Source organism: Mus musculus, chromosome 10 (genome assembly GCF_000001635.26).
Source record: "Mus musculus strain C57BL/6J chromosome 10, GRCm38.p6 C57BL/6J".
NCBI classification, from domain to species: Eukaryota; Metazoa; Chordata; class Mammalia; order Rodentia; family Muridae; genus Mus; species Mus musculus.
In genome coordinates, this window is record NC_000076.6 from 40,736,233 (window position 1) to 40,761,795 (window position 25,563).

At 43.1% G+C, this 25,563-nt stretch overlaps 1 protein-coding gene across 9 annotated transcripts in view; it reads left to right on the forward strand.

The window, feature by feature from the left end:
• The window catches only part of Mettl24 (methyltransferase like 24), a 130,289-nt gene that overhangs the window by 53,788 nt on the left and 50,938 nt on the right, over nt 1-25,563 (forward strand). For 4 of the 9 annotated variants that reach the window (XM_006512765.4, XM_006512766.4, XM_006512767.4 and 1 more), the window contains 2 exons: nt 1,443-1,582; nt 10,100-10,328. In XM_006512765.4, the coding sequence (XP_006512828.1) occupies nt 1,443-1,582; nt 10,100-10,328 (369 nt within the window). Of the gene's footprint in view, nt 1-771; nt 1,374-1,442; nt 1,583-5,479; nt 5,644-10,099; nt 10,329-16,721; nt 17,276-25,563 lie in introns of those variants that run through there. The other 5 variants (XM_030245130.1, XM_030245132.1, XM_006512768.4 and 2 more) reach the window with 4 other exon arrangements.

The following is a 25,563-nucleotide window of genomic DNA, read 5'->3' on the forward strand; positions in this document are numbered from 1 at the left end:
CTCCGTTCTGTGCCGTGCCTCCTCCCGGAGGCTGCTTAGAGGAGGCCACTTTTGAGGGTCCTGGGCTGCCTAAGCCTGAGCCTTCTGCTGCAGGGCAGTGAGAGCCCTGCTCTGAAGATTAGACACTGAAGATAAGAGTGCTCAGAAGAGCAGCCATTGCTCTTAACCACTGTGTGTGTGTGTGTGTGTGTGTGTGTGTGTGTGTGTGTGTGTGTGTGTACAGAGTCTTTCATTGAACCTGGAGCTCATTATTCAGCTAGACTAAGCTGACTGTGGAGTCCCCAGGGTCTTCCTCTAATCACGAGTGCTTGAGTTACAAACATGACACCATGACAACATTGCAGTTATAAATGGTCCAGGACAAGATTTCTCAGCAATCACTTTACATGCTGAGCCATCTTGCCAGCTCTAGGATATCTTTTTAATAATAATAATGATAACTGCCCTGCTATTGTTTTCCAATGAACAAAAGCAGTGAACCGAAGAGCTCCTTTGTACCAGGAGTGAGTGATCTCTTGTCTCCTGGGTGATGGCTCCTCTCAGCTTGGAAAGTCTTGGAGGATAACGATAAGGGGACTTTTGATCACTCAGTAAGGCAGGTGTCTGGGACTCAGAGCTGTTTTCTTCTATTTGATGAGCCCTGACCATGCACAGCACCAGCCTTAAACCCAAGCCCCTTTCCATGACCAAGTGCATTGGCTTTTCATGCACTTGGAGTTAGAAGTCTCTTAGCCAAAGTCCACATTCCCTTTGGTTTTCTTATCTCATTTTCATGCAAGGGCTAGGAGAAACACTTGGGTTTCGGGCAGTACTTTTCTGCTCCAGAGCTCCAGAGCGGCTCTCCCAGGAGGCAGCTCATTAGAGATGACCACAAAGTACTCTCTTCTCAGTGACCACATCCCTCTTCCCAGCAGGAATGGTCACTTGTCCCAGGATCAGCTATGCCCACAGGTGGCTTTTCTGGTCTCAGTGGTCCCTCCTTACCTGTCTGAGATAAGGCACTCACAACCTTGTGAATGTCTTGGTCAGGGTTGTGTCATATTCTTGTGGTAGCACACTGCCCAGTTCTCAGTCCAGACCCCTTCTCATCCATTCATCCCCCAGGCTAGTCAGACTAGAGTCCCTCTCTGCACAGCCTCCTGACTCCTCTTCCATTCCATCCTGGATTCTAATTTGCAATCTAGGCAGATGGCCACTGCAGCCCTTAATTTCCCTTCAAACCCGCACTGAGTCTGCGAGGTTGCTTCTTATCTGGCACGTAATTGAAATTCCTCTGAACATTTTACAGCGGTCTTGTGGTTCCCTGGGGAGGAGAGTAGTTAGCAGCGGAGGACATAACTCTCCTATTACTGTTTTCAGGAGCGGGAAAAGCAGTTAAGTCTCTACCTGTCGTTTATCATCTAGCATTTTAAATTATTCATATTGATTTCCAATCCTTACAGATTGCATGCGATCACATGGGTACAGACAGCTTGGCTACTGACTCCAGCCCTGCACCGAAGCCCTGGCTGGTGTGTCTTGATGACAGGTTTGGCTTAGCTCATCAAATCCGCAGCAAGCGGTGCCGCCTCTACTCTTTAGGGTAAGACATACTTTTTTTATAGCTGAGGAGAACACAAACATGCGTGCAGGCGGCCAAGGTCTTTTCCGTGACAACGGGGTGGAGGGTGCAGCGTGTGGTCGCTGTGATTGGTCTCATGCCTCACTTCAGGCTGATCTCCCGTGCAGCTGCTGGTGCCCGCAGATCACCAACTGAGGTCACCTTGGCTGGAGCGCCGCTTTTTCTCCCATTCTGCTGGTAATGAGGTGTCAGCTTCAGTTCTCAGCATCAGGAGGATCCCCTTGGATAAACCAAAGGCTTCCAGTGTGAATCAGATCATCTTTGTTAGAGATAGAAAAGGTATCAATGGTTGTATTGAGGAAAGAAGAATGCTACACACTGTAATGAATGGCCCTAGACAGATAAGGCAGCTACTAGTTATTTTGGTGTTTGGTTTCCGGTGTGTGTGTGGACCAGTGCCAATCTATGTATAGCTTTGTATTTATGGGGTGCGGGGGTGGAGGGTGGGGAGTAAAGGAATCCTTGCAACAACCATGTATGTTTGCCCAACAATTGACTGGGTCATACAGGTTGAAAAAGACCTCGACATGCACACATATTTAGAGAGGTTCCGTGTAAGAATGAATACGAAGCAGTGAGACAATTTCAGCAAGTCCACCAGCACTTTTGTAAATTCCTGAACTCACAAATTCTTGCATCTTAGCTTTCCATCGCTGGGCTAGCACACCATGACCAAAAGCATGATTTAAGCTTACAGCTCCACACCACGCAGTTCACCCAGGGAAGTCAGGCACAAATCTTGAGGCAGGAACTGAAGCAGGGGCCAAGGAGGATGCTGCTTACCATGATGTTGTGGGGTGCTTTCTTATAGAACCCAGGACCACCAGTCCAGGGATGGCGTCACCCACAATGCACTGGGCTCTCCTCCATCAACCAGTAGTTAAGAAAATGCCCTACAGGCTTGCCTACAGCCAGATCTTATGGAGGTATTTTCTCAATTGTGGTTCCTTCTCAGTTCACTGTATCGTGTATCGAGTTGACAAAACAAAACAAAACCCACACACAAAATAATAAAACAAAAACAACCAGGAAAAAATGATGCCTATCTCAAAACAAAGCATTTTTGTTTGGAGTACTCTGCTCAGTAGGCTATTTATAGAAGCCAAGTCGGTTCTTAGGTTAGACCACTGCAGCATTTTTAAAAAGCACTTTTAAAGAAGACTCTACATGGTGTCACATGCTTGTTACTCACAAATTCTTAATGTGACATAAAAATACAGTCAGCAGCCACAACTTCCCAATCTTCCTAGGGTCTTGAAGCATAGCTGGTGGCTTCCAGGAAAATCTTGGTTCTAAACAACAGGCTACACAGCCTCTGTCTGGCTCAAGCTTCATTAGCCACAGAGCCAGGGTCCCCTTCTCAAGGAACCCTTGACAACCTGTACCAGTCTCACCTACAGTTTCTCTTACTCCATTCCACTGTCCACATTTAGACATCTTCCAGACTCTGTGTTCACGGGAAGGGGCAGACATCTGGGTGTTGTGGAGACCTCCCCCAAAGGAGCTAGTTAAGAGGGGACCCAATCATGGCTATCAAACTATTACAAGCAGTGTGTGGACAAGAGATGTAGCTGAGATCTGGAGTGTTTGCCTAGCATGCATGTGGCCCTGCCCTTGATTCTCAGTTCTACAGAAGCAAGGCATGGTAGCTCACACCCGGATCCAGAGGCAGGATCAGAAGTTCAAAGTCATACTCTACTGTATAAAGAACTCAAGGCCAACCTGGGATTCATGAGACCCTGTGTCAAAAAAAAAAAAAAAAAGTCATTGTGGATTGTGGATTTAAAAAAAAAACAAAGAAAGAATTCAAATAAAAGTGTGAAGTTAATGAAATATTCACAAATGTGTCAAACGGAGGTGTCTCGCAGGTCTCTGGGTGGGACTTGGTGTGATGATATCAGCTGTGTCAAGGGTTGCTTGAGAAGGAGATGCTGGCTGTGTGTCCAGTGGAGCTTGAGTCAGACAGGAGCTGAACAGCCCAGTATTAAGAACTGAGATTTTTCTGGAAGTCACCAGCTATGCTTCAAGGCCATAGGAAGAATGGGTAGTCCTGACAGCAGACTTTATTTTATGTCACATTAAAAATGTGTGAAAGTAGGTAAAAAAAAAATAATTGCGTAGTATAGCATACAAATTGGCAATGTCATCTCCATCCTATTTCCTGGTTCCAAACTGCCTTTATGTTCTGCTTAACATCTTACATTCCACAATAATTTCATTTAAAGTGTATAACTGAGTAAAAGAAAGCTGGGGAAGTTATTTAGGGGGTGTTTTGAAATCCCCCCTCTTATTCCTCCAAGCTGTTGGATAGGACAGTTCTGCAGGAAGATTTCAGGTTATTACACAGAGAAAAAAATGTCTCTCATTTACATTCAAAAATCAGCTATACAAAAAGCAAACAAGATACTCTGAATTACACTGGAGACAGAAATGAGTAGATTATAGGGGTCAATATTTGAATAAAACCATGAAAGCTTTTATTACAAACTGCAATCTAGCTGGGCCTTGGTGGCACACACCTTCAATCCATCACTCAGTGGACAGAGGCAGGTGGATCTTTGTGAGCTCAAGGCCATTCAGTCCTGTCCCCAAATGAAACCCTGTCCTCAAAACAAAATACATAAACAACCAACCACCAAACCCACACCAAACAAAAACAAAAAAACCCACAAAAAAAATAAGGAAAAATAAAATGAAGACAGAAAACTGGAGTTTAAAGAAATTACGTGTGGTAGAAAACAAAATGACGTTTGAATTGTGTAAGGATGGTGACTGTGTTATGACTTGGGGTCTGGGATCTAGACGGCCCTCCTGTCCTGATGAACCCTCTTGTTGCAGGACAAGCAGATGGCAGCTGAGAGGAGACATTCAAACAGTGGTTCTGATGCGAAGAACCACCACAGGGAACGTTGGCCCTGGGTTACCAGTGTCTGGGAGTGTTGGGACAGATGTGTGATAAGTAGGGGGTCAGAGTCTGTGACCTTCACATCCAAGTGTGTGTCTGAGTGCCAGAGAGGGCTAATGAGGAAGCTATACCTCTGCTGGCCCAGGCATTCCCAGGCAAACCGCAGATACAGAGCAGCTGTGGGGACCATTCCTGCATGAGACTCCAGGAGTCAGAAGATAAATGCTGATGGCCCTGGGTCTGATCTGCCTCACTATCTCTCCTTCACCCTCATCACTGTCTCTCTCAGGCTGAAGTTTCTCTGCTGGCTGTCAAAGTTTCATACTCCATAGTGGATTTAAAAGACAAGCATCTAGCACAATATGTGCTATTATGAAAAAGTTAAATGCAGATCCTTTCCAGTTTTCAAAGAGTGAAGAGAAGACCAGTGACCATACAGGAGGGGACAGGAAAGGAAGGTAAACACTGACGAGAAGAAAAAGAAGGGGGATGGAAAAACAAACAAACCAAACCAAAGAGAAAACCCAGATCAGCTTGTAGGCTCAGAGGATAGTTTACACCTTACAACTTTAGACGGGGCACTTCCCAGCAAGTCTTCCAGGGTAGAGCCTTGTGAGGGGATTGTCCAGGTGTGGTGGGAGAACAGGGGATGAGAGGAACAGAGGGAAGAAACCCAGTCGACTTTCATGCCAGTGGCTGTGTTTTGGGGTTGAACTGCCCGTGGAAATGACAAGGAGAGGAAGCGAGGTGGAGGCCCGCTGTCTTCATCTCCCCTTGCCCTGTGTTAAATTATACCACTCGGTTTCAAGACATAATATCTTGGTGTAAGACAGAAGATTTCCTAAGTCACACTTGTCGAGGCAACAGGAGTCAGTGTTTTAGACAGAAAACCTGCAATTTCTGGCGGCTGGGAGCATTTCAAGAAGGATGAATGAGTCTCACAGCCAAATACGTTTGTTTTCCAGAGCTTGAATGGAGGCAGAAGGAAAGTGCTAGCACAGGGTATGTGAACGGGGAAGGAGAGGACTGTGGCTCTCAGTATTTCTAGATACTTGCTCCGACACCCTGTCTGTTGTCTGGTAATACCACAGGCACACAGATACACATCATGCCTATGGTATGTTTTTCCAATGTATAATATCTATGCTATATATGTAAATAGAGGAAGTGTGTGTGTGTGTTTCTGTGTGTGTGTGTGTTGTGTGCATGCCTGTGCTCCCTAAAATCCATTTCATTCTTTTGGGAGTGGTACTGTTCTGAAAAGACATGGGTTTTATTTGTTTTTTAAGATAGGTTTCACCAGGTAGTCCTGGCTGTTCTGTAACACCCTACATAGACCAAACTAGAAACAAAACACACAAAAAGCCTCCTACCTCTATCTCACCTGCTACTGGGATTAAAGGCCTGCACCCCCATGCCTGGCTCCATGTTTTAAATGAAATTGTGGAAATTTGCAATGTTACTAACACACAAATCAATACTTATAAACTGTAGTATTAACTATCCTCCTTGTACTTTCAGACCCTACACACACACACACACACACACACACAGAGAGAGAGAGAGAGAGAGAGAGAGAGAGAGAGAGAGAGAGAATGAATCAGCAGTTTATAGATCTAGTTTAGATTCTGCCACCGGGCTACAATGCCTTTCTTGACCCTGCTGGTGTGCTCCCCCTCTGGAGGAAAACATTTCTTACGGGTTCCAGCCCTCTCTTCTCAGTGATGAGGGCTGAGAACTTTGCTGATCTGTATTCTAGATTTATTTTTATTGGATTCTTTCTTGTATTTCTCTCTCTCTCTCCCTCTCTCCCTCCCTCCCTCCCTCCCTCCCCCTCTCTCTCTTCTCTTTCTCTCTCTCTCTCTTTCTTTCTTTCTTTCTTTCTTTCTTTCTTTCTTTCTTTCTTTCTTTCTTTCTTCCTTCCTTCCTTCCTTCCTTCCTTCCTTCCTTCCTCTCTTTTTTAAGCTTTTTAACAGCTTTAGCTACATCTAGCTCATATACTTAAGTACATAAACTTAAGTCACTACCCTTAAGTTTAAAACATTATCTTTACCCTCTCCTTCCCCAAAGACCTGGACCGAATATGTATCACTCCCTATTTCCCTCTAGGCTTTATCCCCGCAGCTGTTCTGCCCCTTCCTGCCTACGCCCTGGCCATGAGCAAACACTAACTGACTTTCTGTCTACAGCCACCTATTCTAGACATTTCATGCAAACAGGGTCATGGACTGCGTTGTCTCTAACACATGTTTTCAGAGCTCACCCACAGCAGCATGTATCAGTACTCCATAGCCTTTATGTCTGAGTCAGTCCAGTGCATGGAAACTCTACAGTCTGTCATGTCACCCATCAGGTGATCCCATTGCTTTGATTCCCTTTTTAGTTATTATAAATGTTGAGATGAACATTGGTCTATAATTTTCGAGACTACGTCTTTTAAATTATCTTGAATGGATACCATTTTACACCTCCACTACCAATCTCTGACTGTTCCAATCTCCCCATGTCCTGTCAACGCCATATCGGACTGTTCAATTATACCCCTCCTGGTGGTTGGGATGGGATAGATCATCCTGGCTTCAAATTGTCTTTCCCTTCTGAGTAACGATCCTGAGTAGTAGCCCTTCATGTCTTTATGGTCCAAGCTTTTGATTCTGAGGGAACATAAGACCCACTTACGTGTACACTATAATCCTGTTTGTTTTGTTTTTTTTTTAATTAAAAAAAAAAAAAAAAAAAAACCAAAGACCTGCCACAATCTGTGGTATATAAGAGCTCAGGGTGGCAACACACACAGTTCACATACTTAAAGCACACCCGTAGTTAGTCCAGAGAGCACTTGCATACAACTTTCCAAAAAAAAACAAAAACAAACAAACAAACAAACAAACAAAAACAAAACACTCCTCTTTCAAGAACTCTTAGTGCCGTCCACCAGGAAATTATTATGATTTTAAGGTGATTCTGTATGGAAGGAGTTATTTAATGTACACCACACACAGCTACATGCAGAGAACCTGGTTGCTTTACTCTGAAACATCAGAGATGGAGGGCTAACATGGCTGTCCTGATATTCCAGTCTAGTCTACTTTTGGGAATTTAGCCCTGTAAGTCTTTCCCTTCTTTGGAAAAACCTGTTAGATTTTATATCCTTGCTGTGCTGAAACATTCAGTGTGCCCTAAGATCCCAGCACCGGTGTGATGGTATTTATTAGTTAATCGGATGACTTCACCTCCCTCTTACAGAAGGAGGATGGCCTTTGAATGAGCAACTTAACTGCTGAAGTGCTTCAGAAAAGGACTGTGGGGGCTGCTAATTGTGCCCTACTGTTTAGTCTCCAGTTATTCCCCTGGTAACATAACTCGTGAAGTTAGCAAAACACACAGCCACTGTGTGGATTCCTGGATTTCCTGACTGTCTGTATGAATAATCTCTTGTGTGCTATGTGGAAGTAGCACCTGTCAATAAAATCTGATGGCCAATAAGCTGAGACAGGGCTAGAAAGTGGGACAGAAGGCAAAGAGAGAGGAACCCTGGGAGATAGTCAGGTGCAGGAAGATCCCCCCTCCCACTCTAATGAAGTAGGACATGTGAAACTAGCCATGTGGAAGACAGAATAATATAAATGGGTTACTATGAGTTAGGAGCAAGTTGGGGAACAAGCCTAGTTTATGGCCTAAATAAGCTTCCAGGTCGTTATTCGGGAACTGGGGCGTGGGTAGAAAAAGTAGCTGCTTTCCTTGTAGCTTCAATGGCCCTGTGATTAGCTGTGAGCAGTAACTGTGGGTGGAAGAAATGCGTGGAGGTTTCAGAAGAAGAACATAGCCACTGTTTCCCCTTTTACCTGTTTGGCTGCTGCAGGAGAAGGGAAAACTGGACCAGTCACTGCTGACCTTGAGATGGAAGCCAGACATCTGCTCTGTGCTACTTGCTCTGTGCACTAACCCTAAAGTAAACAATTCCACTGAGTAAACTTGTCTACAGCAAATTTCCTTTGCAGTTAAATAACAGTAAAAGATGGTTTTTATCTTTGTATTTGTTTGTATTAATAACAGGTATCATGACTATTTGTTTAAAATGCTCTTTCCTTATCTCTGTCTTGTGAGTGGCCTCAGCTCAAGGGCACTTAGACTCTACTTGTTCCCATGCCAGTGGATTCCTTACTTACGTAGAGCATCCCATAAATACTCATTTCCATATGGGAGTAAGTCAGTGAACTGGAGGCTGCTCTGTGCTACATCTGAATGCTGTTGTCTATCCTGGGAGCTGGAGACATTACATAAAGTGTTCTGTGGAAGCATCATGGCTCTACCTGTCACCTGTCTGGGGCACAGGGGAGTTAGGAGTAAGAAATGACAATGCAGCTCACTCTCTAAGATGTGACAACTTTCCAGACTTTGAGAGGAATGTTCCTCTAGATCTCTGTGTCTCCGATCCCCTACAGTGAAGGAGAGAACCCACAGAGCACCTGCTTTGGAGGTGCCAGACATGGATCCCTCTTCTGGCTCTATTATGCTGGGATGTGTGGCACAACACTTTGGCTCTTCCTCTGGCCTTTTACGTATGCCATGAAACTTGATCAATGTAAACTAAGTCTGGGAAATGCATTATTTTAAATACACAAAAGGCAAAATTGCACACACTAAGTAAATGAGCAGAGCTCATGACTTCCTGACAAAGTACATATTTATGTATTAAAATTAAATGGTGTGGAAATGCCATGGTGGAACCCCACTTCTTGATAGTCTATATGCACTAATTGTGATGGTTAATCTTGTCAGCTTGAGTAGATTGAGACACACCTCAAGGATTAGTACAGGGCATCTCTAGGGGTATCTATGAGATTACAGGTCTCTGACGTGAACGGATTAAACCATTGATGGATTCAAGATGTGAATCAAGTGTTGGGAGGTGGTAGAACTGAGGAAGGTGAGAGCTAGTTGGGCGTGTCCTGGGGATCTGTCTTGCCCTGCCCCCTTCCCGTTACTGTTCCTCTCTGCTCCCTGCCAGTCACACTGTGAGCTGTTCTACCGTGCCTTACTCTCTGTGATGGGATGAAACCAGGAGCCAGACTTAGTTATTCTCCTAAGTACTATTTTCCCACAGCTACAGACTAAAATACTGCTAAGAAAAGAAAGGAATTAAATAGATTGAGCAAAAGTAAGATCAGTTAATAAAAATTACAAATAGTTTCAGATCATCTGCAACATTATATAAAATATCGCTATTATGTAATAATCAGCATACATCTATATGCATGTGCTTCTAATAATTTAGAATAGAGACCATTCCTTGTATATGTTTATGGGAAGACACAGGAAAACTACTAAACATATTAATCTCTAGAAGTTAATGGTGTGTGTGTGTGTGTGTGTGTGTGTGTGTGTGTAGAGCACACATATGTAAAGTTCATTGAATGTGTACATCTGAAGTTTTTAAACAGAAAGCATGATGTCACTAGGAAAGCATTAGAGGTGTCAACTTGTTCATCTAACTTTGCTTCATTATTCATATACATATATATGATATATATCATGTATATATCATAGTTTTTTCTGTCTCTGGTCTCTAGGCTGGGGAGTGATGACACACACTTTGAGGTGAGCATGGCCAACGGTGGATGTGAAGTGCATCGTTTTGATCCGAGTGTCAAGTCAGCCCATGTTCTGGAGCGGCAGGGCCTCTGGCATCACCGCTTGTCCATCGATTGGCGGGATCCGCATCCAGCCGTGGCTGCTCAGAAGCCGCACGGCAACACCAGAAAACTGGGAAGCATTCTGAATGAATTTGGGCACCACAAGGTAAGACATCTCATTTGATTTTATAATTAAGTAAAGTGAATGAACCCATCAATGTAAGAAAATAAAAACCGAGATTAAGAACGTGGACACTCGAAAGTTGACGGCGTGGCTTTTCCGTTGTGCTGGTGGCTCAACATTACTTGTAAAGGCGACCTGCAGAGGTGATGTTTTGGTAATGCCAGATCTGTTTAGGTTGAATTGAGGATTTTAATTGTTTTAAAAATTTGTTTTCAAAAGTTCCAACTATAAAAAGTGACAGAAGAATGGAACTACATTTTGATATCTGTAACTCTGAACTATGATCATATTGTTTTAATTTTAATTACAAAGAAGCTAAAAGAGAATTGGCATATAAATATCAATTTTCACTTTTAGGGAATATATTCCAAGAAAATAGAGTAATGTTTATAAAGATCTACTAGCACACCCATGTTTATTGATTCACAGCAGCTTAAGTATAGAAGCAACTTGCATCCATCAACTGATAAATGTATAAAAAGTACAGTATAACTGCATATAGCATTCATATAATAAATAAAATGTGGTAATTAGCAACCAGAAAACCATAAATTCCAAGAGTTCATATAATAGACATGTAGTTGTGAATATTATAGCCTGTCAGGTAGGCCAGGAACAGAGACAAATGCTATAGAGTCTTGTACACAGCATCTAAAACAAATTAACCTTGAAGAAACAGTAAAAAAAAAAAAAAGATGACCAAGAATTGGTGCAAGTGGAGAAATAATATGAATGTTCAAAGCCTGTGTTAAAAAGTAATGGTATTAAAACACATTTCTCTGAAACCAATGGGAAGTTCATGTTGTGAAATCTGCATGTAAAAAAAACAATGGTATTTCTCAGTTTTATTTAAGCTTGGCCCATTTAACCAGTCTGGCCTGGCATTCTTTGAGATGTTTTAGAGTTAATTTTAATAAAAAGATTAACTGTGAGAGAAAAATGCATCTGATTCATGCAAACTATGCAATGAATGTAACTTTTAAAAAATACTTTTTAATAAGGTATATTTATTTGTTTTTAGGTATCAAATTCTTATCTTGTGTTATAAAATCAGAATCCTCAAGAAAAGCTAAAGAAGAGATGTAAATAGCAGAGCTGTAAATTGTATATGAAAATCATTTTGATATTTAATTTTACCATTTCCAAAAGCATTTTCCAATAATTCCATTGCCAGTGGTATATGTGTATGCATGCGTATGTGCAAGGGAAAGGCTACGAAGAGCAGAACGGTCTTAATGGCAAAGAAATCAGTCTAATGAGCTGCAAGCAGCCAAGCTTCATGAATAATCAATCAACAGGAGCTGTTTTGTTCCAAATTACCTAATTTGATCTTATGTTATAAAAGTTAATTTAAAGATCTGAAAGCACTCGCTCCTCTCCAGTCTCTCCTGCTTACTTCTCCATTTTTATTGGCATATACTTGACGAAGATTGTGTGCATTCCAGATATATATGATAATATTTGGACATAACTTATTTGAGGTGAAAAATGATCACCACAGTCAAGCTAATCTGCATATATGCTAACTGTGTTTGGTAAAAAGACTCAAGAACTTCTTGGTTAGCAATATGAAATATATGACACCTTATCACTGATACTGTTACCATGCTGTGCATCCATTGTTCAGAACTTGGTGACCATATGACTGAAACTCTTTACCATTTGACAAGAGGTTGACTCTTTTTTTTTAAGATTTATTTATTTATTATATGTAAGTACACTGTAGCTGTCTTCAGACACTCCAGAAGAGGGAGTCAGATCTCGTTATGGATGGTTTTGAGCCATCATGTGGTTGCTGGGATTTGAACTCCAGACCTTTGGAAGAGCAGTCGGGTGCTCTTACCCACTGAGCCATCTCACTAGCCCAAGAGGTTGACTCTTAAAGAGCAGAAAATACATGTAGCTTTGAGTAAAATCTACTTTATAAAATTGAATGAACACCATGTATATTAAAAATTATATGATTATGTTAAAGGATGTAAAATATATGCAAAGACTCCGTTGTGGAGGAACAGTGGAAAGAAATTCCCTCTTTGAGCAATGTTCCTTGGGCCCAAGTTTTAGCATCACGTAGCCCAGCTAAGTGAAGTCTCTAAGCAGATGATGAAAGGGGTTCTGACCGCCATTGCCCTCTTTGGTCTCCTTGATGTTAACCTGTCTTAGCCTATGGTTCCCAGTCCTAGGTGCCATATAATTTAAAACACGTCAGAATAAGGGTCCATTTGTGAGACAAGGTGTGGGAGACTTTGAGTTTCAATTGGCTTATTGATCTTTAATAAAAAGACTTTCCCTGTTATTCCTTCTCTTCTCTTTTTTTCTCTTCTCTTTCTTCCCTTCCTCCTCTTCTTTGTTGTTTTGTTTTGTTTTTCGAGACAGGGTTTCTCTGTGTAGCCCTGGCTTCCCTGGAACTCACTTTGTAGACCAGGCTGGCTTCGAACTCAGAAATCCACCTGCCTCTGCCTCCTGAGTGCTGGGTTTAAAGGTGTGTGCCACCACCACCCGGCCCCTCCTCTTCTTTGAAAAAAAAAAAAATCCTGTTTAGGGTTTTTGCTGCTATAATAAAACACAATGACCAAAAGCAAGTTTGTTTCCTCTTACAGCCTGTAGTTCATCATTCTGGGAAGGCAGAGCAGGACCTCAGGGCAGGGGCCTCAAGGTGGGAGCTGATATAGACAGAGGGCATAGAGGAGTGTTGATCCCTGCCTTGGTCCCTAAGGCTTGCTCAGCCTGCTTCTTATAGCACCCAGGACTACCAGCCCAGCAATGGTAGCACCCACAGTGGCTCTGGGCCCTCTGACACCAATCATCAATTAAGAAGATGAACCACAGGCTTGCCTACAGGCCAATCTGGTGGGGACATTTCTCTTTCCAAATGACCTGTGTCAAGTTGACCCAAAACTAGCCAGTGCACTCCCTTTAATCAGACAGTCAAAGCCTTTTCAAGAACAACCTTAAAGAATTTATTGTTCCACTAACATGGGACTAGTTACTGGTTTATGCTTTGGTTTTTGCCACCAAGAATATCCAGCACCCTACAGTCAGGAATCTTAGTGCCTCCTGCCTAGAATATTTTGAGTAAAATCTGTGAACAGAACTTTTCTTCATGTGCTACGAAATTTTTAAGAGACGTGAGAAGTGGGGGTATTTTTCAGAGTTCTAGTCTAGATTACTCTATTTGCCGCTCCTACATTTAAAAACCTGCCTTTCTTTACTGCTGAAAACTACAAACCAATCCCCTAATATGTCAAGTCTAGGTTATTCATAGAGTGAAGATTCTTTGTGTTCAGTAAAGAGTCTTGCTGTCCCTCTCTGTGAGTGTCACTGTCTGGCCCTGTCCTCCTTCACTCTTCTGAGACCAGACTGAAGAGGCAAAAGAGGTTAATTAAAGTCAATACTCTTTTGCATTTTCCCAATAACAGTTTAGCAAAAGAGCTGCTAGACAATAAGAGAAAACGAGGCTTTGAAAAAGCGATGTATGTACATAATTTATTCCAGCACATTTGCTATAAAGAGTATGCTTTGGGCTAAGGAGGCACAGACCTGAATTGCTCCTGTGTGGCTCCCTGGGAGCAGCAGTGGGCCAACCTTTATGCTGAGGGTCATCGTGTGCAACATTTTATCCCTGAGATAGCAGAAGCATTTCCAAGGATACTTACTTACAGAGGAGAGATGATTAAAGGGCTGCTTTGTTCCTATGGTGATTTATTCTTCTTTTTAAAAAATTAATAACAATGAAAATGATCTGCCTCTGCCTCAGAGTTACCAGGTATGTACTCCCAAACAGAAACAACAAAAACTAAACTACCAGTGAGTGATTGCTTTCATTAGAAACACACTTCCAGGGGCTACACAATGCCAGATAAAAGGAAACCTCATTTGTGGCCCGCAGAGAGCATAGTCTGTTTTCATTTCTCTCCGTGTGTGTAGACATTGATAAATAGGACATGGCTGAAGCAAGGGAGGGAGTTAGAGCAGAGCACTTGAAGGTATCAGTACTTCTTCCTCTTTGTCCACTGATTCCAGAAGCGGCAACAGAAGCCAAACAATGCTGCAAAGACTTTAAAATATCTCATAGAGTTCTGTAATAATTTCCATGTTCATTTGTTTTTCTCTTTTCTTCTCTGCATCCAAACCTAGTTTCTAGTCAGGCAAGGAATGTGAGAGCCAAATGCATGCAGTATTTGGAGATAGTGACAGAAAGATGCATATGGCTTTTGTGCTGCTGTAAAAACTCTTTGCTAATTTTAACTTCGAACTATAAATCAAGAAAAACCTTTGCAGAGCGCCATGCCGAAGCAGCTGCGTCAGCAAAGCCGTGTGGTCCTGAGCCCGGTCTGCCAGGGAGTATATCACCTGGATTCAGCCTTGCTCGGGATGATTTACTGTCCAGCTTGTGCTGAAAAGATTGTTGCTGTTAACTAAATCTATGGATTTTTCAAAACTGTTTGAAGATTAAACCTGAGGATTCTGTTCTTATTCATTTTATTGTGTGGCGTTCCCCCCAAGCCCCGCCAAACTCTTTATCACAAACTCAGCATTTCCTAGATGAACCCGGCTCGGTAATGATAAATTATGTTCATTATTGCTTCCAGTAAGCCAAGGGTTCTTTTGCCACGTTTGGATGGAAAATGTGGCTGTTAAATTGAAGCTCTCTTAGTGCCAGCCGCTCTGAGTCTAGGATATTGAGAGCCTCTGATCTTTGCTTTTAGCTCTGCCACTCCCGCGCACGCACGCAGGCACGCACGCAGGCACGCAGGCACGCACGCACACCACCTCTCCCTGGCTTTGGGCTGCGGTGCCTGGAGCTTGCTGTTCTTCCGACTCTTGGCTTTCTGTAGTCTCTCTCCTGCATTGTCTTGTCTCTCTACAGCCTTTGCCATCTGCAGTCTCCAGAGTCTCAGCTCTCCACAGAAACACTTCTGCAGGCCCTCATAATCCTCCCCTGACTCTGTTTAGAGCCATTCTCTGGAACTCATCTGTAGCCCTCTAGTTACTACTGGGGAGAGCCTAAGGCTGGAGGCCCAGACAGGTGTCTCCTTTTTGTGCTACCAGCTCAACCCACTCTATCCATAGTAAAGACCACAAGGTAGGCAACAAGACCACTTAGAAGAGGCTCTGAGAATGCCTAGTGTCTCAGCTCACTAGAATAGTGCAGGAAGAAGATCTAGCTAGACCCAGGGCCGCTCACCCATGTGCACAGTCTGTCCTCTGCCTACAACCACAAACATACAATCAGTGCCCAACTTGACTGAGGGTTTGGGGTCATTTATGGAGTGGCTGTGGCTGATCATCTGATCCTGTCAATGGCTGATACAACATTTTCAAGAGTTGATTTAGAGAGTGCCCTGGAATGGCTCTTAATAAATGACCTTTTTTTTTTTTTTTTTTTTTTTAGAGCAAAAGCCGTGGTTTTGGCTAGTAGTCATGAAAGCTACTGTTGGTTTATATTGTTGGAAGGAAACCCCTTTCAGGCACCTGTGGCTGGGCAGAAGCCTTCCTCAGCAGCCATGAGGTGGTCAAAATAGAGCTCCCAGTGCAACAGCTGGAGGAATTACACAAGCGATAGCTGGCTGACTGATGGCTCTCATGATTGCCGTGACAAATGGAGCTGAAGTCATAGCTGCTCCCATCCCTGATGAGATGACACCAGTGACATTCCCAGTCCCACTAGATATGAGAATCATGGAGATAGCAGAATAGATCCCCATCCAGACGCAGTCCGTTATGGTCCTGGAATCAACCCCTGGCTGGGCTCCTTAGCAACCATGGTAGCTGAGCACAAAAAAAGGATTTTTTCTGACAGCTGTTAGTCAAGCAGCTGACTAGCTCACCCCTGGCAAGTCCAGTCACTGAGAAAAACAACAACAACAAGCAAACAAATGAAGTTTACAACAGAGATCTAACATGGACATCTCATCCGTTGTGCACTCTATTTAATAACACCTAACCCCTAGCTGCTGTCCTGAGAACGTGATGGGTTCTCCTGCATACATCTTCCTTATTCCATCCTTTAGGCTTCACCATGCTGCTGACTGCAGGAAAAGATGCCTTTCTGGGTGCTCACCTCAGTGAAGGCTTCAATCTAGATTTGAATCTTAAGTCTGCTTGCTAAGCATCTGGAACGGGACAAGGACCTGATCTCTCAGGCATTCCGTTTGACCATCTGTAAAAGCAATGACATTAGTAAAGTGTGGCTTTTTTCGGGGTGGGGAATTAGATCTGAGAACACAGTGTGGGAGTCTCCAGCCGAAAGCCTGGCATGTGTTCATTACTTAATCTCTTTTGATGAATGTAAGGGATCGTGATCCACGTTTTCAGTAACTGTTAAGAGAATAATACAGGAGATGTTTATTTTTTTTCTTTGTTTGTTTTCAGGGAGAATGTAGCATAGATTCATTTGGACATTGCTAACTACTACTAACTTCAGTCAAGAGTTGTGCATGGAAGCTGTGTGTGAAACTAAAGGGCTCTTGGTCCTTCAGATGTGACTGGAAGAGAATTATTATGTTTGCTGCCTTGGGGCGCTGAACAGCTTTGCCTGGTGATTGTGTAGAAAGTAAATACTGTGCTTCAAAGAGAGTAAATAAGTCACTGAGAATTAATTGGATTCTGTTTCACAAGAGCAGATGTCCACCTCAGGGCTTGGCTGTCTGGTCAGATGGCTCTGGGTGACTGGGCTTCCTTCCTGTCAGCTCAGGTCTCTGCCCCTGACAGTCCTCTGGCTCAGTGTCCACTTGGGCCCTAGAAGGACTGTAGTCTCTGCCTTCCCGAGATGAGAGATTTCTATTCAATCCAGAACATAATTTTCTTCTACGGTGTGTGCTCTTGGAGAGAATATGGGCTCTGAATATCAAATAAATCCCCTTTTCTTCCTACTTCACAGTCAGCTTCTGAATGTCTGTGAGGAGTGTGCAGAAAAGTTCATTGATATAAATAGACTTTGAATCTGGTCATTTGGGATATTTAATGTTTTTTATTTGCATTTTTAAATAATAAAGTTTGTTAAAATGCTTTAGAAGATTTTTAAAATGAGACAAAAAACATCTGTAGAGCTATGTATAGGCAGTGCGAGATAGCTTATTGAGTATGCCTAAGGCTCTAGATTTGACCCATTGCAAAAAAAAAAAAAAAGCCATAAAAACTAAAACCAAAAAGAATACAGAAAGCAGCTGATGAGAAACAGATCACAGAAAAGGAACAGAGGATTCATGAAAATCACTCAAGCGTGCTCATATTAAGAGAAATGCAAACTAAAACTGCACCTGAATGTTTCATCAAGCCACCAGCCCCAGAGCAGCAGGAATGGGAACCGGCACAGATTTTCTGCAGCAGCGGCTTGCAAGGGCAAACCTGCACTGCTTCTGTGAGCCTCCATACCCCAGGCTCCCATGTGTGTGAAGGCAGCCGAATGAACGAGATCACCTGTTTGCAGCACTATGTGATTGGGTAATCCACCATGTGGGGTACTGAAATGCCAGATATCTTTTTGTGGACTCCTGACAGTGCCGCAGTGACACTGGCATGGAACTATTATTCAAACAAACACACACACACATTATATACATATGCATTTGTGTATAAATACCAATATTATATATCAAAGGAAGTCACAAGGCAAAGAAACTCACAGTTTTGAAGAGTGAACTGATGACTTACACTAGTCGAGTCTAAAATTTAAGTTGTAGCCGTCAAAATAGTATTATATTGACTTAAAGATAGATATAATTGGACTGTCAAGAGAACTTGCAAATAGAACCATATATGCAATATATACATATATGCAATACACACATATATGCAATGCATACATATAATGGGTTTTGGCAAAGTGCTGATGCAATTCAACAGTGAAAATGATAGTGTTTACAACAAAAGATGTCAGAACTGTGTTGACTGTCTGTATGGGAAAACATTTATATGACACAGTTTGATCACACCCTCCACCTTCCTCTAGTGCTCCTGCACTGCCCCCTCCCACCTTATGCTCTTGTTATTGATAACCTCCTGAGTCCCACTAGTGGTATCCATATGCACTCCAGTGTGGAGCCATCCCCGGGAAGCATGGATAACCAACTAGCAGTCGTGTTCCCAAAGGAGAGTGATTGTCCCTCCCTCAGCAGCCATCACTATCAAGAGGCCACCTACGACGCACAGGACCTTGGGAACCCTCCTTCTGCCACGTCAGAGTTTTGACTGGCTTGACATTATGCAGCTAACCACAGCTGCTGTGAGTTGATCTGTACAGAGCGAGGTCTTGTGCAGAAGTTAGCGTCTCACAGCTCTCCTTCTCTTATGGTTTTGCTTTTCTGTCCACACTTCCATGATGTTCCTGAACCTTGGATACAGGGTAGGTTAAAAGACATGATTTGTCCACAGCTAGTCGCTCATGGCTACTTATACTTGACACCTTGTCCAGTTATGGGTCTGCATTGACCATCACTCATTGTGAAATGAAGTTTCTCTAAACAAAGTTGAGACATTAAAATAATATAGGCATACACGTAGAAGGCAAAATTATAAAATTTTTGGAGTTGTTTAAGACCTAGAAATTGGCAAATATTTCTTTAAAATTTTTTTGTGTATGGGTTTTGGCCTGCATGCGTGTCTGCTCACCACGTGTGCGCCTGGTGCCTGAGGAATCCAGAAGACAGTGTCAGATGTTCTGGAGCTGGAGTTAGGGGTGGTTATGATTTACCATAAGGATGCTGGGAATCAAACCTGCAGTCTTCTGGAGAGCACCAGTTCTCTTAACCACCAAACCATCTCTGTAACCTAGGTAAACATTTCTTAAGACAAAAAATAAATAAAAGCATAAGCAATAAAACACTTTTAAAAGGTAGTGTTTCATGAAGATACTCACCCAAAGACATTGCTAAGAACACGAGACCTAAGATTAAAATATTTACCACAATGTATCATCAGATTTCATAGCTTTCATCCAGGATGAACAAAGGATGTTCACATTAAAATGTGAAAAGAAAGGAAGCAGGCAGAAGCTCAGCTCAGAGCTGGGCAAAGATCTGGACAGACACTTTCCAAAAGGAGATAAATAGAAGCAAAAACACACGAGGAGATGCTCAACATCATTGGTCATCAAGGAAATGAAAGTTGGAGCTAAAATAGATGCTTTACAATAGTTACAAAGCAAAAATGATTGACAAGAAGCGGCAATGGAAGCACGAGATAACGGGACCTCTCAGGCACTTTTGGTGGAAATGTGACTGCTTTGGCAGAGTATGGTGATTTCTAGTTAAGTTGGAACTATAGTTTAGATTGGAAGTGTTCCCCAGAGGCCAGATATTACAGCTTGGTCTCTAGCCCGTGGCATTATTAGAAGATGATGTGGGAGGGCTTCAGGGTGTTAGGTGTGTGCCTTTGGAAGGACTACTGGGACCCCAGACCCTTCTTCTTCTTTCATGCTCGGTGTTTTAGTGTTTTATTGCTATGAAGAGACACGAAGACCAAGGCAACTCTTATAAAGAAAAACATTTAGTTGAAGCTGGCTTATAGTTACAGTATTATCATCTTGGCAGGAAACATGGCAGCATCCAGGCAGACATGGTGCTGGAGATGAAACTGAGAGTTCTACATCTTGATCTGCAGGCAGCCAGGAAGAGAGTCTTTTTCTACACTGGGCAGAGCCTGAGCATAAGACACCAAACCAATGGTCACCCCTGCAGTGATAGACTTCCTCCAACAAGGTCATACCTACTCCAACAAAGCCATACCTCCTAATAGTGCCACTTCCATTGGGCCAAGCATGTTCAAACCACCACACCCTGGCCATAAAGTAACCCACTTTGTCCTGCCATGATATGCTACCTACAGGCCACAAAACTATAAGCCAATCAATCATACATTAAAGCCTCCAAAATAAATCTTTCTTCTTTATAAAGGTGGTTAACTCAGATATTTGTAACAGTCATAGAAACTCAATGACACAGTTGAACATATATTTACTAATAGATCTAAAGGCCTGTTTCTAGACATTTAAGCAAGAGAACTGAGCATGTATGTCCACACGAAGGCATTGTGCTTAAAGTTCATGTAAGCTGTATTCATAATAGCCCTAATACTATCAGTTCAGACATGTATTAACAGGGGTAGTAGTTATTTTCGTAAACTTGATTTAAAATTGCCTAGGAGAGACATCTTTAACATCTTTCCAGAAAGAATTAACTGAAGAGGAAAGGCCCACCCTGATGTTGATGTTTATCCCATGTGCTGGAGACCCAGACTGAACATAAGGGAAGGCAGGAGAGAGCCAAGTGAGCACTAGCACTCTCTCTGCAATCTGTCCCAGATGTGAGCAAATAGCCTTATGACTCCCCCATCAGGCCCTCTGGTCCATGATGGGTTGTAGTTGCCAATACCACAAGCCCAAACCACTTTCTCTATTAAGTTCCTTCTTGTTAGGTAACTAAGTAATACAACATTTGAACAAATAGGCTATAGTTTGAATATATGAAAAACAATATTCCATATCATCCATATAGACTGAATATAGTTTAGAAAATTTTTTTAAAGGGGAATAAGCTTAGTAACTTACAGAACATGAACCCATCTTACAGATTCCATACTGGATAGAAGAAAATGTCATGTACAATTTTGTACTCATTCAGACTCTAGGAAAAGAAAAGCCCTATTAGCTAGTGGTGGGAAGCTGACCAATCATGTCCTGGTGCCACTGAAATAGGAGTAAAGAAGGATGTAGGAGATCACAGGGGGCTTTGAGGTGAGTGAATGTTCTGTATGGACATGTGTTGGTGGCTTATATGGGTATTCAGGAATGCCACAAGTCTTTGGGCTGTACACTTGAAATGTACTTCGCTGTATATTAGTTATACCCTAAAAAAGGAAAAGTACAGAAGAGTATGTAGGCTTTGACATTCCACTGGTCACACAGTAGTTTTGGGTTGCCTAGCCTCTCTGGGAAAGCAATGAGAACCTAAGAAGGTCTTTTGCTTCTAGGGAGAATAGGTCACTCAGAAAGAGACTCTATGCTGCACATCTTGGATGTTGTATCTTGTGAATATTCCCAAAGACTGGTGTGCTGTAGGCTTGGTTCTCAGCTTGACACTGCTGGGAGGGATGGAACCTTTGAGAGGTGCAGTCAAGTAGAAGGAAGTTAGGTCACTAGGAACCTGCCCTGGAAGCCTCTTGGGACCCTGGTCTGTTGCAATCTTTCTCTTTTGCTTGCTGGGGGCCATGAAGCAGCCTTTGCAGCCACCTGTTCTTTCTTTGAAGTTCTGTCTCACTACAGGCCTAAAAGCAGTAGGAGGTCCAGTCAACCATACATCAGAACTGTGAGCCAAAACCAAACCCTCTCTCATTTGGAGTCTTTTGCCGCAGGAGTTTTGTGCCGATGACAGACTGATAACTAACATCCTTTCACCAGTTCCTTATTGATGCATTCTGGAGCCTCTCTCTCTACCCTCTCTCTCTCTCTCTCTTAGTTGCTTTTTCATATTTTTAAAATGTCATTTATTATCATACTCTGTGTGGATGTCTTAGTAGCAGCTTCCAACTCTTTCTTTTAAAACCGCATCCAGTACAAAGTTTATACCACTTATTGATATTTTTTACTAGAAAAATAACTTTTTACTTTCAAGATTTTTTTAATTGGGATCCTTCCTGTCCATCTGTTCTGTTATAGTTGTGCATGTTTTATTTAAAAACGTAGTGCCTCTGCTTACATCTTGTGAAGGCAGATCTTATTTTTGACTCCCCTGAGCATCCTAAACACACCATTTATAGCCAGACTGTTCAGTACAATTAATTTTGGAGTGGCTACCGATCCATTTGTTGTTGGAGTTGCCCTTGCTCTCATCCTGTGACTTGTGTGCAAGTTGGAATTTGGATTTGCTGACTCATTTTCTGCGGAAGGGTTTGGTTTGGCTTGCCTCTCTTCTTTCTTTGTTGGCTCACCCTTCTCTGCTAAGTGCTTTAGCCTCAGAGACCTTGTCTTACACAAGCATATGGGGGCTTCCACTCCCTTCAATGATGCCGGGAATGTCCTGCCACTGAGCCATCTGAAGTATGCCTCATTTGCCATTACTATGGTGTCTTTCTTGTCAATTCTCCTTGGGAAAGTAGCTAGTTTTCAGTCGGATCTTCAGCCAGTGGTGGTCAGAAATTTATTTCAGACTCTTTTCTGGAGCTAGGGAGCTCCACCCTAGCCCTGGCTTTAATCAGTGGCAGTGGCTCTGGCTTTTGTCTAGAAGCCCCGCCTCTGTCTAGGCTCCTCCTCTGTGCAGAAGACGGACTCCCAACATCGGTGCCACCTCCTTGAAGACTGAAAGCAGTCATCCTGGCTTCAGTCCTGCTCATGGCGTGAATGAGACACTCTTCTTGCTTTTGAGCTCGCCTCTGCTCTTTCCTTTCCTCTTCTTGAAATGCCTTACTCCCTTTTGTTTTGTGTACGGCATGGGGCAGGAGTCTACCTCACCTCCGTACAATCACTCAACTGTGCTTTAAATGAATTCAACCTTCCTGGACTTAGGTAGATTATATTCAGGGGTCAGCTTCCCTAGTTATCTTTCCTAACACTTAAAATGCCAGGAAAGAATGATTTTGAGATGTTTACACTGCCTGAAAATTATATTCCATATCATGATTTCTCAAATGGAATGTAGATGTTAGCTACCTGGAACCTAATTAAACCGATGGCAATGGCGGCAGCAGCGGTGACGGTGGCAGCAAGGCGGAGGTCAGAGCTGGGGCTGGAGTCCTGTATTTCTCTTAGGTTCTAAGATGATGCTGGAAAGTCAGGCAGTTGGTGGTGCATGTCTTTAATCCCAGCACACACACACACACACAAAATGCTGGATCTCCTAGATGGAGAGCTATGCTTTCCGTAGCAAGTTCTATAATCTACTTAGCAACCCACAGGACCTGAGGATCGTTAATAGCAATGGTCAGTGCCGGAACTTGAACCTGAGTGACATTCCCCAGAGCCAGAGCACTTAGCCACATAGCTCCTGTCTTCTTCTTCCACACTCAGCATGAGTTCTTGTTAATGTGGAACAAAGGCTAAATGCCATGCCATAGGTCAGTGTTTTACCTGTAGCATATGACACCAGGTTTCTGTCATCTGTTGGGAGCCGCCCCCACATTCGCCGTCACAAGATGGCGCTGACAGCTGTGTTCTAAGTGGTAAACAAATAATCTGCGCATGTGCCAAGGGTATTTTTCCACTACATGTACTCTGCCTTTCCCATGACGTCAACTCGGCCATGGGCTGCAGCCAATCAGGGAGTGATGCGTCCTAGGCGAAGGATAACTCTCCTAAATAGGGACGGGGTTTCGCTTTCGTTTTGGGGCTTTTCGTTTTTGGGGGCTTTCGTTTTTGGGCTTGGGGGCTTGCGCTCCTGCTCCTGAAGATGTAAGCAATAAAGTTTTGCCGCAGAAGATTCTGGTTTGTTGTGTTCTTCCTGGCCGGTCGTGAGAACGCGTTTAAGAGTCATCCTGACATCTGAGCTGCCATCCTGGGACAAATTCTCCCCAGCTGGCCCATTACATCAGCTCAAGGCCCCAGCATGGCTGAGTTCTAGATGATTATTGATCAACCTTTGAGCTGAAACCTTCATCTGAGATGTGTGCTCCCAACTGAGCCATGTCCCTCGACCTAAGATCCCTTATATTAGGCTCTCCCACTCCACACAACTGACCGAGTACTGTGGAAAGCCTAGGGAGCTTGCCAACCTAAGTTCTCCCCAGTACCTTGCTAAGTCCTCCCCAGTACCATGCTAAGTCCATACCAGTACCATGCTAAGTCTTCCACAGTACCATGCTAAGTCCTCCCCAGTACCATGCTAAGTCGGATGTGCAGTGCTCCAATGCCTCATCTTTTGGCACAACCTAGTTCAATACCAGGAAGCACAACATTAATAAGCAGCAGGCACAAGCATACAGATCTCTACAGGAGATTAGTAATGTCTCCGATGAGCTTTTGTGAGAAAGCTTGCTGAAAACCAGCTCTGCTGCCGTAAAGGCTATTTTAGGCTCAAGTGCAATCTTCTACCTAAATTCTCTTGCACTTCTTTTTTTTTTTTTTTCAAAATGAGCTGGGTGTCATTTGTCATTCCATACATTTGAAGGCAGCTTCATCTTGTGGAATTACTATTTAATCATGAAGGTTCTGTGTTTCTGTGAAATCAGCCAGTGGTGATTTAACAGTAATGAGTCATTCAAGGCTCTGAATTGCAATTGGAAAAGCAGAAACGTCTTTCCACTTCCATCCATCTGCAGAGGACCCCGAGGATAAGGCATCTAGAAACAGGAGTCCAGAACTTTGCGATTCCACACTTAAGAAATGAGGAGTGTTGTTTTTTTTTTCCTTTTTCCAGTTTTGTTCACTCATCTGTAACAGTGAATTTTTTCCTGTAGGGCACAATATCTTGCAATATCGTTTTCAAAACACCCTGTATTTAACTCATAGCACAGACCTACAAAAGACTAGAAAAGTTGCCCAGGAGAGAACTAAGCACATCTGGATTAAGTCGTGGGTGGCATGGTTGTGTTCTCCTCACTGTATTCCAGGGGCAGAGGGTCTGAGTGACAAGCTTGTAGGAATAGCGTTCTGGGCCTGGGGCTCTGCTGCCACCTGGATGGGGACAATGGCAAACAGTAGGAAATAAACCAATATGGTAGCGAGGTACACGGTAATCAATGAATCCCAACTGCAAGAAGCACTTGATTGAAATGGCAAGTCAGGACCAACCCTCCAGAAGGGGAGGAAGTTAGGTCCCTGAAAATATCTCCTTGAAGAGGTTCTTGGAACCCTCCCTCTTTTCTCCAGCTAGCACAGGTTAAGTCAATTTGACCATAAGCTGAGACCTTTGAACTATGAGCCAGAATGCCTATTTTTTTTCCTTTTAATTTGATCATGTCAGGTCTTTTGTCACAGCATCGGAGCTTACTGTCTTTGCAGGAGCCTCTGAGGCTAGTGAGGGCTTGAATGACATAGGCTTTCATTTGAAACCTCCCACTTCCTGCTGTGAGTAAGGCCCTGTAGCAAGAAGATCCTGACTGCCCACTTCTGCAGCGTCCCCCCTGCTTTCTCACTAGTCTCCGAGTCTGCTCAGTTTCCCTGTTATAAGATATATAATGTGATCGGTCATGTAGCCTAAAAGATCCACCACCACTGGAGAATGTGATGCAGGCAAACGAACTCATACTGGGGAGAAAAAGGAAGCAGAGGTATTCGAGAGGCACA